The sequence below is a fragment of the Chroicocephalus ridibundus genome, chromosome 8, assembly GCF_963924245.1.
Source record: "Chroicocephalus ridibundus chromosome 8, bChrRid1.1, whole genome shotgun sequence".
In the NCBI taxonomy this organism is placed as follows: Eukaryota; Metazoa; Chordata; class Aves; order Charadriiformes; family Laridae; genus Chroicocephalus; species Chroicocephalus ridibundus.
Genome location: NC_086291.1, coordinates 24,396,755 through 24,413,802, shown reverse-complemented (window position 1 = coordinate 24,413,802; position 17,048 = coordinate 24,396,755). Strand labels below are relative to the sequence as shown.

At 36.6% G+C, this 17,048-nt stretch overlaps 1 protein-coding gene across 3 annotated transcripts in view; it reads right to left on the bottom strand.

Annotated features, from left to right (window-relative positions):
- GPSM2 (G protein signaling modulator 2) overlaps positions 1 to 17,048 on the bottom strand; it is a 31,443-nt gene that overhangs the window by 10,830 nt on the left and 3,565 nt on the right. For 2 of the 3 annotated variants that reach the window (XM_063345286.1, XM_063345288.1), the window contains exons 2-4: positions 7,596 to 7,904; positions 1,288 to 1,509; positions 96 to 231 (exon numbers count right to left, since the gene is read on the bottom strand). In XM_063345286.1, coding sequence (XP_063201356.1) covers positions 96 to 231; positions 1,288 to 1,509; positions 7,596 to 7,657 — 420 coding nt within the window. In that variant the 5' untranslated portion in view covers positions 7,658 to 7,904. The remainder of the gene's footprint in view (positions 1 to 95; positions 232 to 1,287; positions 1,510 to 7,595; positions 7,905 to 17,048) is intronic. The other variant, XM_063345287.1, reaches the window with a different exon arrangement.

The following is a 17,048-nucleotide window of genomic DNA, read 5'->3' as shown; positions in this document are numbered from 1 at the left end:
GCTTCCCTCTGAATGGTGGCACACTCATTACCAATACAACAGGGTTCAGAAATACGCATTAGCAGTTTACTTCCAGATTCCTAAGCAATCCTTACCTTATCATTAAGTTCTCTGGAAATATCCAGATGTCTTTGACAGCAAACAATAGCTTCTTCAAAATTCCCAAGTACCTTTAAGGTGTTGCCCAGATTCCCACTAGCTTTAGCTTCTCCCAGTAGATCTCCAATTGTCCTAAAATTGCAGAAATAAAGCACCCAGTAAATAGTGTATTATTTGAAGCCACACACATGATCCATGTATGGTACAGAATTAGAAGAATTTATGAAAAGAGATTACAACCATGTAAATGCGTATATATTCCGTTTATTTTATATTTATAATGCACTCATAAACATTGTTCAGTCTGTGGTTACCGATGTTTAATTTTGTTGGTGCTGTTTGTCCAGGTGCTAATATTCATGGCACTGATCATCTACTTAACAGTGAAAAAAAAAAATCACTTCTTTTAGGAACAGAATAAAGAGAAAATTCTTAATGATTATATAGAAAGACAGCCCCAGCGTTAGAGAGGTTTAACTGTTTTTGCATTTTACCTGACTATCATAGTCTTGTATTATTTACGAGACATACTGTCTCCCAGAAAGCTCAGAGGTAATACTACATTTCTAGATTCTAAGTGAGACTAAGATAAAAGACTGGCACTGAACCACTCAGCCTGTGATACCTGGGGAATAACACAACAAAACAAGTTCCCACAAGGTGACAGCGCTTGGGCAGGTTAAGGCAGGGGGAAGAATAAGTTTGTGCCTAAATTGAGGTGAAGTACGTTAGGTGCCCGTGTCTTTTATTGGATCTATACCAAATCGTTAAAAGTCAGATGCATAAATAGCGCATGAAATGCACAGGGTTTTCAGATTTCACAATATTATGAATTTTACACAGACACACATGAATGAGTAAACAAGAGAGCCAGCTTAACGTTCTGGAGAACCAGAAAGACTGAGTTTTAGAAACAGGAAAGGGTAAAGAAAGGGATTTAAAGAAGCCACTTAATTATCCACAAACCTGGTATGGCCTCAGTCAGATTATGGTGCTAGACCAAGTATTAGCTCGCAGGTTAAAGGACAATCAAGTTACCTGCCAGACCCCCCAGCCTTCTGCCATCACCACATTCGCTCATTATCCAGTATTAATAGCAGGGTTTGGTAGAAAAATGACAGTCAACTGCTCATTTCTACGCAAATGGGATGAAATGGAGAACATAGCTAAAGAAAGACACGAGATTACCTTGCAAGAGTTAAATCATGGTGATGGTATTCCAAGGCCTTCGCATATTCATGCAAGTAGAAATAGGCATTGCCTAACTGGCTGTAAATAGCACTGAGTGTTTTTAAATCTTCAGTTCCAACCTGAACAGCTGCTTCAAAGAAAGATACACCAGCTCGGCAATCTCCTGCTTTACACAGGCGCTCACCTTCCAAAGCCAGCTCTAGGCAGGAAGCCTCCATCCTGCACAATTTAAGTAAAAAGAAAAAAAAAGGTCACTCTAAATGTACTACTTTGTCCAATAACCTGAGTTCTGAAGAGGTTATTTTACTCCAAGTGTCTCTATTTGTCAGCACCACAGTACAAGCAATGAGCTTGGTACTGTAACATTACAGAAACTAACGCTGAAATGGAAATTGCAACTTCAACAGTGATAAGCAAATATAACATTAGAACAAATAGCTTCAACTTGTTTTTTCTTTCTTTCTTTTTAAGTCTCAGGGAGGAAATGCAAACACTGCTCTTTCCATATATAGCACCTGTAGGATTCAAAAATGCAGAGTTTTCATCATGTAGAAAATTCTGGAATGGTGACCTAGAAATGAAGCTATTATCGGCAAATACTGATTTTGACAAGTGTAAGCACTTTTATTTTTAGGTTGATACCATAGTTACCTGCAAAATGTCTTATGGAAAAAAAAAAACAAATTCAAATATTCCTGTGTATTGAAGACCATGACTATTTTTCCCAAAATTGTTTTCTGTGTAATTCAATACTCCTTGGCATTTCATCATTTTCCATAGTGGCACTGCTATGAAAATGCTCAGAGTGTAAAGAAAAAAGATCTAGATTGAATTAATGACAAAACGTACGTCAATTCAAGTTACTTAACTGAGATGCCATCATTCCAGAACCCACTGGAATATTTTTTATTATTATGAGCAAATAATTGTGTAATTATACAGTACAAAATACTGCAAGCAGTAAAGAAGATACTCGTGAATTAATTTATAGCAGAATTTGTAGAAGATTAGATTTTGAAAAATGAAGAAAGAAGTTGTCAGAGAACTGCAGCTGCCAAAAAACATTCATATGTATTTTTGCTACTCTGAATTCAGGTGTACAAAAGGTAACATTTCAATAAGCGTTAATGACTATATACAAACATTTCCTACTTTCCAGTTCTGAGATGCAAAGAAGGTACAGGAGAGGAGGAGGAGAAGGAAGACCACCAGGTTCTTGATCTTGAAGCAATGCAGTTCTGTAGCTTTTTCAAGACATATGCATTTTAAAAAGCTAACAAAAATGTCATCATTCTACTTTTAGGAGATCTTTTTCAAGAAAACTCAGTAAAAGACATTCTGTAAGCGTTTAAAAAGCGTGTGCTAATATGGCCAAAAAGTGGGCATCAATTTTGTAAATTCGTATATTGTTTTGATTTTTTTCTTCAAGAATTACACAGTAAGTATAAGGGCTTGCACTCTAAAACAGAACACTGGTGTAGTTAAAGATATCCTCGTTATGTCATTATTCGATTTTCACCTGGTTGTAAGAATAAACCGTTTAGAATTCTATTCCTAAAACTGTTTCCCTTCATATGCATAGATCAGTAATAGCAACAATCAAATGTCGACTTTTCCAAAAGTTATTTTAATGGCAACACCAGAAGACAGCTGTTTTGCAAGACAGTGATGAAGTATTTAACATACCTGCAGTACTTACGTTTGTTTATTTTCTAAATCAGAAAAAAATAGGTTATGTATTCTATTAAATTCTGAGCAAGAAGAAAATATATTTGAAAAATCCAATTACTTTCCACAGAACTAGAAGAATTTGGATCATAAGTAAAATAAGCCACCAATACAAAATAGTACCATACCTGCTGGTCTTCGACATTCCACAATTTAAGCACAACGAGATGACAGACATATTTAACTTTTGCAATTAAAAATACTGTATGCTTGGTAGTTGGTAAAGATGCAGACAGCAAATAACAACTCAGGCACGAAGTTCTTCCCAGGCCCAACTTCTCAGGTTGGATATCCATAACACATGCAGTATTTTTAGGTTTGGAAACTCTTCTCAGAGAAGTTAAAGCATTCCTATTTGCTAGAACACACAACCTGGTGTTTATTACATTGTGCATGTGTTGAATGTAAGACAGAAAAAGGCAGAAATGATTAAGTACCGTTAAGTACAACACAGAAATGATTACACCATCAGCAACTGAAGGTTTAAGACCTAAAACACTTCATTGGGTAATCTTAATCCTATCCAAAGAGGTTCTCTCCGGGCACCTCATGTTAACTGACATGTCCAATTAAAGTGACGGCGAGAAAATATGGTGCTCCTTACTGCAAAGATTTAGACCATTACACAATCACATTCATTTCTTTAGATTTTTAGCTTGAATGGTTAAAAAGAGCTTTCAGCAAAATGTTTATGTGACATAATAGTCAAAATGTTATATTGGACTCAGTTCTATAAGTGAATTTATCCCATTAAAAAAGCCCATCATGTTTTGATTTGCAACTGTGATGCATCAGCCACCCAATCAATGAAGAAAAGGCATAGTTTAAAAAGACACAAAGACACAATAACAGACAATGCTATGGACCAGTAATTTTCCTGATATACTGCAGTTAATTTCAGAGAGTGCCAAAGACTGCCAAATGCCAAGGCAGCATTACCATTTCATCAAGGAACTTTTGACTTTGCAAGCCAGACTCAAAAAACCCCAGACTTAGAAAAATGAAAGATTTGGGGTTTTTCATACATAACATAAATAACTATGAAGCCAAGGCTTACACCCAGGCTGGTGAAAATCAGCTATTATTACAGTGTTTTAATTCAACCAGAATGACAGGAAGTAAATGAGAATGAGAATTAGTAATTGTTTGAGTAAAAAAGAATCCAAAATTTAAGCCTAGTCTTGAGTGCAACTCTAGAAAGGTTGGGTTAACAAGTCGCTAGACTCTGTACAGCAAATTAAAGCCATAATTCCATTTGTATCCATTCTTACTGACCTTCTAGAACTTCAAAGTCTAAACAAGCTATAAAAAAAAAGAAAATAACAGAGAAAATGAAATATTTATTTCCCCAGTTGTCTGTACCCAACATTAATATTTTATTCACGTTATATAAGACCTATGAAATCATTCAGTTATTTTAAAAGTTTGCTAGGCTTATCCATAAAGTACCAAAACTGGACTGAGAAGAGATTTGGGTTTTTTGGGGATTTTTTTTCTCCATTACTTAAAGAACTGTTACGAAAATTAACACAACTGGGTTGGTTTTTGGTGGGGTTTTTTTGTTTGTTTAAGATTTACATACATGTTCTCCGGTTAAAAAGCCATCACCTCTTAGGAGTTTTAACTGTCACTACTAATGGTTAAATAGCACATTGACAGACTAGCCAGGGCTAGGTAGGTTATCAATGTTTTAGGAAGTCATTAAATAGTTACAAGGAGAATATGAAATTACTTTCTCTGTTCCCAGGGCTGAATTGAATTACTTATTTATTCAACACGCAATGGCTAAACAAAAGATACATTGAGTCCCCAGAGACGGGAAGAGAACAAGGCCCATTCATCTGTGTACTCCTAATGAAATTCTGTTCCTGCTAAACAGGATAATGTTCTTCCAGATATCACTGTGGAAATACTCATACAGGGCTTCATTTTGTTATTCTGTTTATAGTTGCCTGGACCTGTTCTCTGAAAGGTTGGCATCTCCTGAATAATTTCTCATTTGTAAAACTACCTCATCCTTATCTGTCCCTCTAAGCTTCTCATCTTGTCTGGCTCCCTTCTCTTTTCTCCCCTTCCTCTCCCCCCAACTCCCCTTTCTTTTTCTTTTTTCCCTTGTTCTTCTCTGACCTTCTTTGTATTCTCTTTTGAACCTTTATATTTGTAAGAATATAAACGCTATGTGTATGCCTCCACCCTAGCCTGCCTGGTTTTTTTCTCCTATTTTGGAGTCTCCGTTCCTGCAGCTGTTCTCATCTTGAAATAAAGAACAGAAAACTGGTATGAAATAAGGCACTAGAAGGCGGCAAGAAGACTCATCAATGACTACAATCTTTAAACACAATTAATTTAGTTTTATTCTGTTCAATTCCCACTAAAAGGATTTTTTTGCCATTGAGGGGGAGCGGGGCTGCCATACAGTTTGCCATGAAACATGTTGATATACATAACATACCTAGAAGCAAACAAAAAAAATCCCTATTACATCTCTGTAATTCAGATGCATAAAATCACTAAACCACACCATCCTAAAATAAAGATCACAGAACGTTCCTGACTCCTGCCCTTATTCTTAGTTTCTATAGATCATGCAGAAGCATACCACTTGGACCACTCCAAAGCAACCCTTTGTTTAGTCAAACTAAGTTTGATGGCAAATTTAGAAACAGCACACACGCACACACACAAGGAAACCACACACCTGAATTTTGGGTCCTTTTGCTCCAGTCAAGATCAAAGCAGTTACAAGTTTTTGGTGTATGAATTTAGCAGGCCAAGACAAGTGCGTTCTACAAATATTTACTCTATAGATCACTTATTAGCCCCACCTATTAACTTCAGCATTTTTTTTCAGTCACTAAACAACCGATAAATAAAACTACCACCCCCAGTAATTTATGACATATTCTTTCCTGCATTAAATTTTAAACTACAACCAAATAAAATCTTTCCAAATTATAGATGTTAAGTTAAATCATCATAAAATTCCAGTTCAATACACTGAATTAATCTGCAGTTTCTCTAAGTTTTAGAAAAGTTTAATATTTAAAAAAAAAGTAAAAAGCATTATGCCTTTATGTTTTTTAAATGTTCATCAGATTACAGTTCTCACAGAAAAGTTTAATAAAGCCATTAATATTTTTATTGTTAATCAGTATCATTCAAGCCTGTACTGAAATACAGCATAAGGTAGGAAGACTTTTTGCCCTGACTGTGCTTGCCAATTTTTTTGTTGGCTTGTCAATTTAAACCAGACAATTGGCCGTGCCACTTTCTTCATCCATTTACTTCTATAATAGTACCCTGAACAGCTCCTGCTTTTTTTAAAGAGTGAGCAAAGACCTTCTATAGTTTTCTGGGGAGGACCAAGAGCATCAGCAACAGTGTGGGTAAACATGTTACAGGAATTCTGGGAGTTAGACAGATTCCAGAAACACTTAGCACGGAAGAAACATCATGCTCACACACTTACGGATTCCTGCTGTCAAAGTCACGATGTAAAGATTTTAGCAAAATAAAGAGAGCAGAGAGCAAATTACAGTTTATTTGCTAATTTTCTCCTTACTAACCATGAAAAAGCTCCTCCTGCTGACTGCACTGCTAACCAGAACTAAGACTGTACTTCTATGAAACAAAAGAGAAGACCAATCTAACAGCAACTTAACACTATCAGAATGTTTTCAGGATTAATTTTAAGCCGTGGCATGTGCTGTCTTACAAGTAAGCGTAGTGCTTTGTTCCTGTTAGCTAGCAAGGAAAAGGCCTCCAAAGCAAGAATGACCAGAGTAGAGGGTGGGGGGAGCACACAAGAAGAACCACGCTTTTTATTTCTGCACTGGAATGCAATCATTCCAGTGTTTCTGTGTCCCTTCCTATTGAATGAGCTGGAAGATTTACCCTTCCAAACACCAGCCGTCCAAATACCATGCACTACACAATGCTTCCGTTGTTCAGGTTCATTAGAGGGAATCTGCAATGCTAACGTGATGTCCCAGGTCTGTAAAGGGGATTTTCAGAAGAAAAATGATACAGGGAAATCACATATCCTCTTAACTTGCAATAACAGTACTTTTTTAGCCCAAAGTATTAAAGCAGTTTCTATCTATCAATCAAATCTCTTTATTTTAAGCAAGGAAAACACTACTCTGGGTGACAGCGCACCTAAAAATTCATCACTCATAGAAGCAATAACGAGGCAAGTACAGAGAACTTTAGCAGACAGAACAATTTGCACATGCAGCGCAAACGCTAAAAGATGAGAGAGCAGGGATTACCATGCAGGGATCATACTTCATATCATTCTATCGGAAATAAAAAAAAATACAGACAGTCGTGTACTATTCTGCAACCAACACAGTTCCAATACTATACAATCATGCAATTATACTAATATAACCTACTATATAACAAAAGTGAATTTTCATAGTTCAAAAATTGAGAAAAGCAAAGAAAAAAAGTTATTTTAGCTTTCTGTTTCAGTAATGCTAGTAACAGAGATACCAAACTATTCGTTGTAACTTGTTTAATTTCCTATTGTTAACAGCACTTATTCATCCATACTAAAATTAATACAATCTTACCTGTATCGCACATGAAAGGAACGATCTTCACGCATGCTTATCAAAACATTACTTTCCTCCATTGAGTTGCATTATCAGTAGAGAAAATAATACTGTTCTGTAGTAGGGTAAGTACTACGGAGAATTGTTGTCACACCACCATTCCAGTTAGTATATTAATAAGTTGGAGTAAAGATATCCTAAGCTCCTGTTGAAAACCTCTTCTTTATTAGTAAGGTAAGGAGGTCACTGTCAGACACATCTTAAACCTTCAGAAACGTGTTCAAGTTCTTTCATGTGTGGCCCTTTAAGCTCCATTCAGCTGCGTTTCTGCAAAGGGAACACAAGATGCTTGGCTTGAAGTCTCATAGTCAGTTAATAACTCATAACCATTTGCAGCTGATCTAAAAGCATAACACTACTCCTACTAAGCAGGAAGCATCAATCAAGAACTTAAAGCCAGAGCCAAAGCCTTCTACATACATATGGCAATCCCTGTAGGCAAGTGAGAAAGCAAAGAAGGTTTAATAAAAATCAATGCTCTCTTTTTTTCTGTCGGAAACTTCAAGTAGTTTACCCTTGTTAGTATTATTTGGCCTCATGAAATTCCAAGCAAAAGCTTAAAGGATGAAAGCTACAGACTGAAAGGCATAATATAAAACAGATCACAAACTGCTTTACACGTAAACAGTACTGCTGAAACCCTGACAGTTTGCTGAATTCCCGCAGTAGTCAGAGCCGGCTGACACAATCCCATCTGGAGATCATCCATTCTGGAGACCATCCCACCCAGAACATTAGAGCACAGAAGCCAGCAGAGGTTTACACTCTATTCTCCCTTCCCCTCCCGGCTCCCAAAAGAAAAGTGAGGAGTGATGGGGGATTGAGGTTTTGGTTTGGGGTTTTTTTTACGCTGGCTTCACATTCCAAAATGCTGCAACATTGTCATATGAGCTCCAAATTCTACTTCAAAGGGATTGCAGCAGCCAGCACTGAGAAGTTAGACATGTTTGGGCTGGCAGAGAAAAGATTAACAGAAAAGAAACACTGTATTCAAAACTTTACCCACTTTTAAGCTTATTTTTAGTAGAGAAGTTGATGTATTTATTGCTCAGTACTAATATTACCTTCCTTTGCAAGTAAACATATAGTTGTGTAATTCACAAATGCATATTTCATCAAGAGACTGCAGAGATGTCAAAAGACAAGAGCAGAGCTCAGATTTAAAGCTGTCACCAGAAGAAAATGCGACCCTCTATTTTTAATTGTCTATGTAGGCCATGCTTTTTCCTCTCATTAGCTTTATCAAGTACCAGCTGTGAAGATTCATGTTTCCCATCATACTCTACCTTGACAGCATCCCTCAAACAGACCATCCACATTCTTCCAGTCAAACAACTACTTTGCCCTTCCATGCTCACCATTAGAATTATTTGGCATCAACAAGTGGGTGTGGGTATATTTTTGCAATTACAAAGTGTGACACATACAGTTTACAATACCATTGCAACCCACATATTGGGAAGACTGTGTTACAGGTATTTACTCTCCGGAAGTTTGTCCGAACCTCAAATCAGATAACTCATACAAGCAGATAGCTGTAAGCCGCCCACTCTACAGCAATCATCCATGAGCATTCCCGGTGCTCAGCAAATGCAAGGTCACTGCAAGTTCTCTTCCACAGATGGATACACTCATGCAAATTACTACATGCCACAAAATAAAAAGTGTGCACTTTGGCAACTGGCATGGATCATGAAATAATGACTGGTAATGTGTTTGTATATTTATGCTGTAATTGTAATTAACTGAATAATTTGGTTTAAGAAGCTTTATTTTAAAAATAAAAAGCCAAACTTAATAAAACACCAGTTATATTTAAAAGTACATCAAAATGACGGCATTTATTTAAATATCAGTTATATTTAGAAGTACATTTCACATCAGCTGTTTATAACTTTGTTTTATCTGAGCTACACTTCTGTCCTCCTACTTAACCTCATCTGCTGACCGATGCCACCATCTCCCACCAGCTAGAACCACTACTCCTGCTTTCTTCCCTCCTTACTGGCCATGCAGCACATTCCTGGTCTTGGGAGGGTGATACAGACACGCCCAAGTTGGCCAACACATCATGGTCACAGATCCAACAAAAATTACTGGGCCTGGTCTTCATAGCTCACGTCCTTCACCTGTAACTCATTAGGATGTCAAGTTATACCTTCAGCCATGCCAACATGTAATCAGTAAGCAAACTTAAAGCATATTAATTAGAGTAGTGGATTCAAAATTCAGGAGGTGGAAATCAATGAACATTTCCACAGACAGTATCTCTCAGGTGTAAACCGGCCTTGGGAGGATTACACTATAGCAAACTAAGCCTTGCTCTTTCAACTGATGCATCTCAACTCTTCAGAAACTCTCTGTGTAACCAAGCCTTTCTCCAGCTGGTGATCAACTTGAGATTGACTCAGAGGACACAGTACTTCAGCAGAAAAGCCTAGTGAATTTACAGAGATCGGGAAAAGGTCTACTCTATCGGCATATCTAACAGCGAAACGGGCTTTCTCCTAAACTTGCATTTTTAATTAAAACTTCATGTAGCATGAAAAAAGCACTTGGTGCTTACTAGGAAAAAAATCTGTATTAATGCAAAGCTGCTGCTTTAAGTTTATTCCCTCCACACCTTTAAACAATGCAAAATCCATATCCACACTACAGAACTGCCCTTCAGGAAAGCATAAATAGAAAATGGAAGTTGTATACACAACTTTAATATGCACAATTTTACTATGCCAGCTCCCAAATGCAGGAAATCCCAGCTTTTTTGCAATTTCTAAGTCACAGAAAAAAGTACACAGAAAAAAGACTGGGCCTTCTTCAGAAGCGGAAAATTAAACTGGTGTTACTAATTACACAATGGTATGATACCAAAACCAACACCACCTCCAAAAAATCAAATAAAGCAAGGCAGAGGTTAAGCAATCAAATGTAGCACCAAGTTTATATCCCGTATTAGACAAAATATGAACTTTATCAACCCTTATTTGGAGAAAATGGTGAGCCATAGTTAGGGCTCATTCACCTCGTCTATAGACAGCTAAAGGATCTTCAATTAAACCATCAGTAAAAAGGTAACTTTGCCTCAATTCAGTCCTTTATCAAGAAAATGTACTTATCACTGTCAAAAAGTCTCTTTTTATTATTTTCTATTATACCACAGATTTACATAGAAGCGATACAGAAGCTTGGGGTTTGCGCGAGGTTTTAAGACTGAATTCCTTACTAAATTCTATGAAACTACTTTTAACTTCATTCTCTGAAATTGCACAAAATCTATTAGGTTAATTTCTACATATTTTACAATGAAATAAAAAAAAAAAACATAAAATACTAATATTACAAACTGAAAGTAATTCCACACAACAGTGCTTTAAAACATGAAACCCCATCATGTTTGCTTCAGTATTTGTCATAAAATTATTATCAGTGTTCTCAGAAAGGGAATGAAGGCCTAATGGCTGATATTCAAAGAAAGTACACCTCAACCTTCCATTAACATCACTGAACTGAATCACTGATATATATATATATATATATATATGTATGTATGTGTGTGTGGGCTAAGACTTGAATGAGGCTCACTCTCTCTCAAGAAAAATTATGGAAGAAACCAAGACACCCCCATCTTCAATTCTGATCAGTACATTTCAAGTCACTGACAGCAATAAAAAAATAGCTATAATTTCCTTCTCAAAAGCCTGTTATGCAAGCTAATTGTCCTAGGTATTACAACTTCAAGACAAGTGTTTCATGTTTTAAGGCAATTTCCATTTCAGAAAAGATTTGATTACATACTATGAATTTTACCACAATGGTAGACAAGCACTTTAACCAGTTTCCAGTTCTTCATTACACTGAATGTCTATGATAGATCCCTTCATTTTAACTTTTGATAGAGTACCACATTTCCATGAATCAGCAAGCAACAGAAAGCTGATACTGCTATTTATTAGCAGTATATAGAGCCAATAATCACAATATGGTGGAGAGGGAAATGTTTTTTTCCCCTGTATCCCCTTAAAACTGTAGATTTCTGCAGCTTCATTGTCTTCTTCCCTCAACCCATACCTTACTTTTTGGAGTTTGTCAGATGATCAGAAGTATTGCATTGTTTATCTACAGTTACATGGCTGACGTAGGCTGACTGGTCGCTTGGGGGCTGACAAACAGAATGCTATTCTGTTCAGTTCAATTCTTTCTGCTTTTCCCTAAAGGAGACAATCAAGTAATGCCTTCTCTACCCATCTGCTATTTTTCACAAAGCTATAGGAACAGAGCATCTGCCAAATGAAGTCATCACTGACGGAGATTCAAAAGCTCCTGGAGGAAAGTACAGATAGCAGTAGACTAATTGCACAAATCATATTTCCTTAGAAAAAAACAGCTACAGAGATTTGTTGTTTCAACATTAAGGCAAATTTCCCCAACAGTGAAATAAGTTTGGATTTCCTTTTGGGAAGAGGTTACAGCATGGGGGGAAAAAAAAGGAAAAGAAGCTTGAACTGGATTATCTAAAAACAAAACAGAGCTTTGCATATCCTATGGAGAAAGGAAACAGACTAAACAACAACAAAAATATACTGACAATTCTATTACCGAAAAATAGAGATTAGCTTGGCTCCAGACCTTCAAAATACAAAACAGCATATAAACACAACTAGTACAACAAGGAACACTCAGAGCTAGACAAACCATAATTTTAGTCTTCAATGCTGTCCAAGGACATTTTTAAAATTCACCTGAATCAGCAACTAAGCCTAAAATAAGCAAAAAAGCCCCTTAAAATTCTATATCAAGTTTAATATTGTATTTACATAGTAAACAGCATCATCATTAGCATTTCTGTAGTAATAAATATTTCACTGCTAAGGAACCTTAAAATAACTGTGTGCCAGGTTGGGAAAAAGCCATTTTTTCCAAACCTTGAGCACAGTAAAATACAAGTATAAGAAACGCTGTACTATGACCAGTGTGGTTACCCTTGGAAGCTTATTTTTAAACTCCTCTCTGCACCACTTTTGACAGAAGTTCAACAGCTGATTAGCTGACAGCACATAGAAACCACCTTCACTGACAAAAATTTGAGGTTTTATTCAGGGTCAATGATGACATGGAGCAATACCTGCTCTGAAATACTGCCAGAATATAAATACCAATAAATACTGAAATACCCCCAGAATGAACCACAGGGCTTCTTTTAAAGGACTGTCTTAGCAGCATGCAAGCGTACTTTCCAGCATACAATCCAAGTGCAGTCAGTGCACATCAGACATTAACAGGTTGCATCTAAAGGACAGAACAGGAAAGCTGAGGTTCATAAACAATTACCTCAGACACTCCTCCTAGGTGTGAGTCCGATAAAGCAGATTCTGCAGAGCTTGTAATGACTATGGAGCACAGGAAAGACCAAGCCTAACACATTCTATGCTGTCAGACTCATCAGACAAGCTGCAAATAAATTAATACCACTGTCTAATGTTCTTGATTCAGGTGCTCCCTCCTGCACCCCAATTATATTTACTATGCTGACTTATAATATGGGCCCATGTTAAACTAAGACACATTACTGAATATTGCAGACAATCCTAACATGGGTGGAAGGGGTGGGTATTGTATCAGGTTTGTGCCACATGTGATGTTCTTTCAACAAAATAGAACACCTACCAACCCCCTGCTCCGCAAACCTGGAATTTCACTTATGGCAGACTCATAGAAGAAGGAATATGAAGTTTCCTCTCCTTTCCTCAAACCACATAGACAGAGCTATCTCATATACGAAACCATCAGCTCCTTGCTGGAAAGAGAATCAAAAAATTGTAACTGACAGCATAAGGCTATACAGGCATTTATCACCAGAACTGGTCAATGCATCGCTAACTACCTTTTATGAATCAAAAGCACAGAATTACTATAGTGAAGTATTGTTGTGATTTGGGCCAGACTGGCAGACAAGAATGACAGACCCCATTATGCATGAAATTATTTCACCCCCCTTCTTAGCCAGTTAATGCCCAAGACTTAATTACTTCAGTATAACAAACACTCTTTTCAGACAGTCAACAGAAGCACAGAGGTTATAAAAGAGTAGAAAAATACTAATAATAGGAGCTATGACACTCGTGACACGTCCCCTCAAAAAATTAAAATTGCTAAATGCAAAATCACACAAATACTATCATTATCTGTCACACGCTCCTGAGTGATCCAACTGATGCTGTTCTTCATTTCTCTCCCCAATTTGTTTCTACTACTGCATTTACCCGAATAGAATAAAAGGGTTTTTATCCAAGTATTTTAATTTACTCTTCAATTTATTTTAATTTACTCATCAATATGATTGCAGGAGGAGAAACCCCCTAATGGCAAAGGAGCACAGGTATGCCCAGAACAGTCCAAAGGAGTACAAAGTAGGACTGTAAAAGAATTTTATTGAAAATATTAATAACTATGTGAAACAACATAATGAAAATATTGCATAAAACCCCACAACTACTTTACAAGATTAAATACATAATTATAAATCATACTAGTATATTAAATTCTATTTATATTTTTAAATTAGCTTTAAAAAGATCCTAGCAATGAGATCCTTCTAAATCTTGACATGATCTTTAAAAAAAAAAAAAAAAAAACAAACACAAAACCCCCCACAACCTAATAGGTGACGAGCATTTCTGAGACAAATTTTGCTTACAACGAAGTGAGGATCTCACCGCATCCACAGTTGACTCTAGAAGAACACAGCTCCAGACCAGAGTACAACATTTATTATTTAATTGCTAATATGGTCCTGGACTATGACAGACATGGTAACAGTGGAGATATTTAATTTATTACTCTATTTCTAAAAACATTGTTTGTTTGTGGTTTCCTTTATTCCTTTGGTTACCTAAACCCAATTGACCTTGCTGCACAGTGAGTTCTAAATACAGGTAAGAGAAGGTTCGTTTCCTCAGTGCCCTTTCACGTAGGCTAATTCCTCTTGATTCTGCCTCCACTTGCATCTCTTTTTGGCACAGCAGACTAGATGCCCTGGCTTATACAACATTCTGTCAAGGGCAAACAAAAGCCTAGGAGCATTTTTACATGCCCTGTATATACTTTCCACTTATTCTGTGTATTAAGAGGAGGTTTTTTCCTTTCTGTTTCTGGATTATGTAGCTTAATAGAGCATTTGGGGCTTTAAGTAATGCTAAAGGTCTGCAACATGACAAGCCTTTTAAACTCTGTACCCTTTTTGTTCATTTTTCCCCTCTGTTGTTAAAGGGTTGTGCAAACACCTCCTTTAACAAGTAAGCATTACCTAGCATTATTTTCCATATTACTCACAATTATCAACCTTAAAACACAAGCAGTCTTAATGACACAAGTTATTTATGCCAGATCATAAAAAAAATTATTCCAAACAATCATGGTAACTGAATCCAGAAGCATCTTCCTTCTCTGAGTCAGAAAGCAGCTCGCCCGCGTTCTTAAGGGTTATTTTCTTTTCCTTTCATACAAAATACACAAGCAGCAGATAAAAACTGCATACACGCTATGCAACAAGAGAAACATATATCATACCAAAAACTAAAGAAAAATTTAACACTTTCAGTTAAGGAACATTCAAATTTCTGGACAGAATCTGCTACCTCTACTCACACTGAACACCCTATTTTCACCCAGCAATCAGATTGAAATGTAAATACATTCCTTAAAATGGAATAATTACGGGCAGAAATAGAGGCCAGAAACTTAATCCTCATTGCTGGTATATTCAGAGTACCGCCATAGTTCCAGGCCAACTCAGTAAATGCAAAGGTACCCTATTAGACATAGTTAAGGTACAGCATAGGTTTGTAAATAGAAATATTTAAGGCATCTGGCAATGATGCAGGCCACATAGTGACTTACAGTTTTAGAATGATTGTAGACAAAACCAAAAAAACAGCTAGCACGCATACTTCCACTGAGTAACACAACGAAGCAAGAAATGCAGATATTAAACTGATATGTGAGTGTATTAAGTATCAATCAGTGTTCAATGATGCAAATGTGGACCTCTCAGTGCCTCTATCACAGAGTACCTTTCCAGAACAGAACGTCCTTTTTCTAGGAGAATCAGTATTTAGCTGGAAATCAGGTTGCTACTTAATGTACGTAATTACTGTCTAGTCTACAAGTTAAAGAACTGGGTGTAGCTAACACAAGTAACCACAAGTATTTTTATTATAAGGATATTCCTGCAGATAGTTTATGTAAGCCATCTATTTAAATCCTGAAGTAAGGCAATCCCACACTATGACAAAATAAGAAAGGAAGAGAACACAAAGTGCCAGCAGAATGTAACTAATATCCCCATAATAAAACTAATCAGGCAACTGAGAATTAAATGCAACAAGATTAAGATTTCAGGTATGAGAAGACAGAATAACATTCTCTCTTTGCCTTAAAAAAAAAAAGAGCAAAGTCAGAATAGCTGATAATTTTTCACATATTTGATACATTAAGGTATTAGGATTCCTTCATATTTATTTTTTTATCAGAATGAGTTCTAAGATTTTACATACTGTTATTTGTAGACTGAAAACAAATACTGCACTGCCTTCTTTCCAACCATACCACAATTGGAGACGAGATTTGCAATTTTAAACTGCTTAAATGCCACAACAGACTTCAGTGACAGTTCACAACAAAGTAATAACTTGTGATCCTTTTATTCTTAGCATAAGTTTAAATCATAGTACTGCAAAATCAGTAAGAGTTTTGTTACCAAGTTCTGAACACAAATTTGAACATTGCTCCTTCTGCTAAATAGGGACAATTTCATCATGCAAATTAACATATACTAGATCTCAGGCCTCTCCCAGCCAACAAGACATTTACTCAAGTACCTTCAATTTGGGAAATGGAGCATGTTATACGATGTGAAAGAACAACAGATTGGAAAAGTTTAGCACAAAATTTTGACTATTTGTACTTAAGCTGATCGAGCAAGTTGATCGCAAATCTTTCCAATAGAATGTTCCACTTAGTTCAGCTACTTCTTGGCCTATAACACCTCCTAAAAAGAGATCCTGGTAAGTAAAAGAAAGAAGACAGATTGCACGAACACCTTGCAGAGAAAGGGGGAAAATAAATCTTAAGATTTCATAAATTAAAAAAAAAAAATCCGTAGAATCACAGGCAGTAAAACACTACAGCAATTTAAGTGAGGCAATACAACTGCTGTATCAAATTTCCTATTTCACACTGTGATGCTCATTCAGAGATTAAGTGGGCATTCAGCATAAAGAACTCATTACCACTCCAGCAAGTTTTCATCCTGCAAAGAGCAGATGTAGCTCTTCTAGAACGTGTAGTACACAACTGAAATGATCCATGATAGTTTTACTGTCAGCAGCATTGCTTGGTGCATCACCTGTGCCC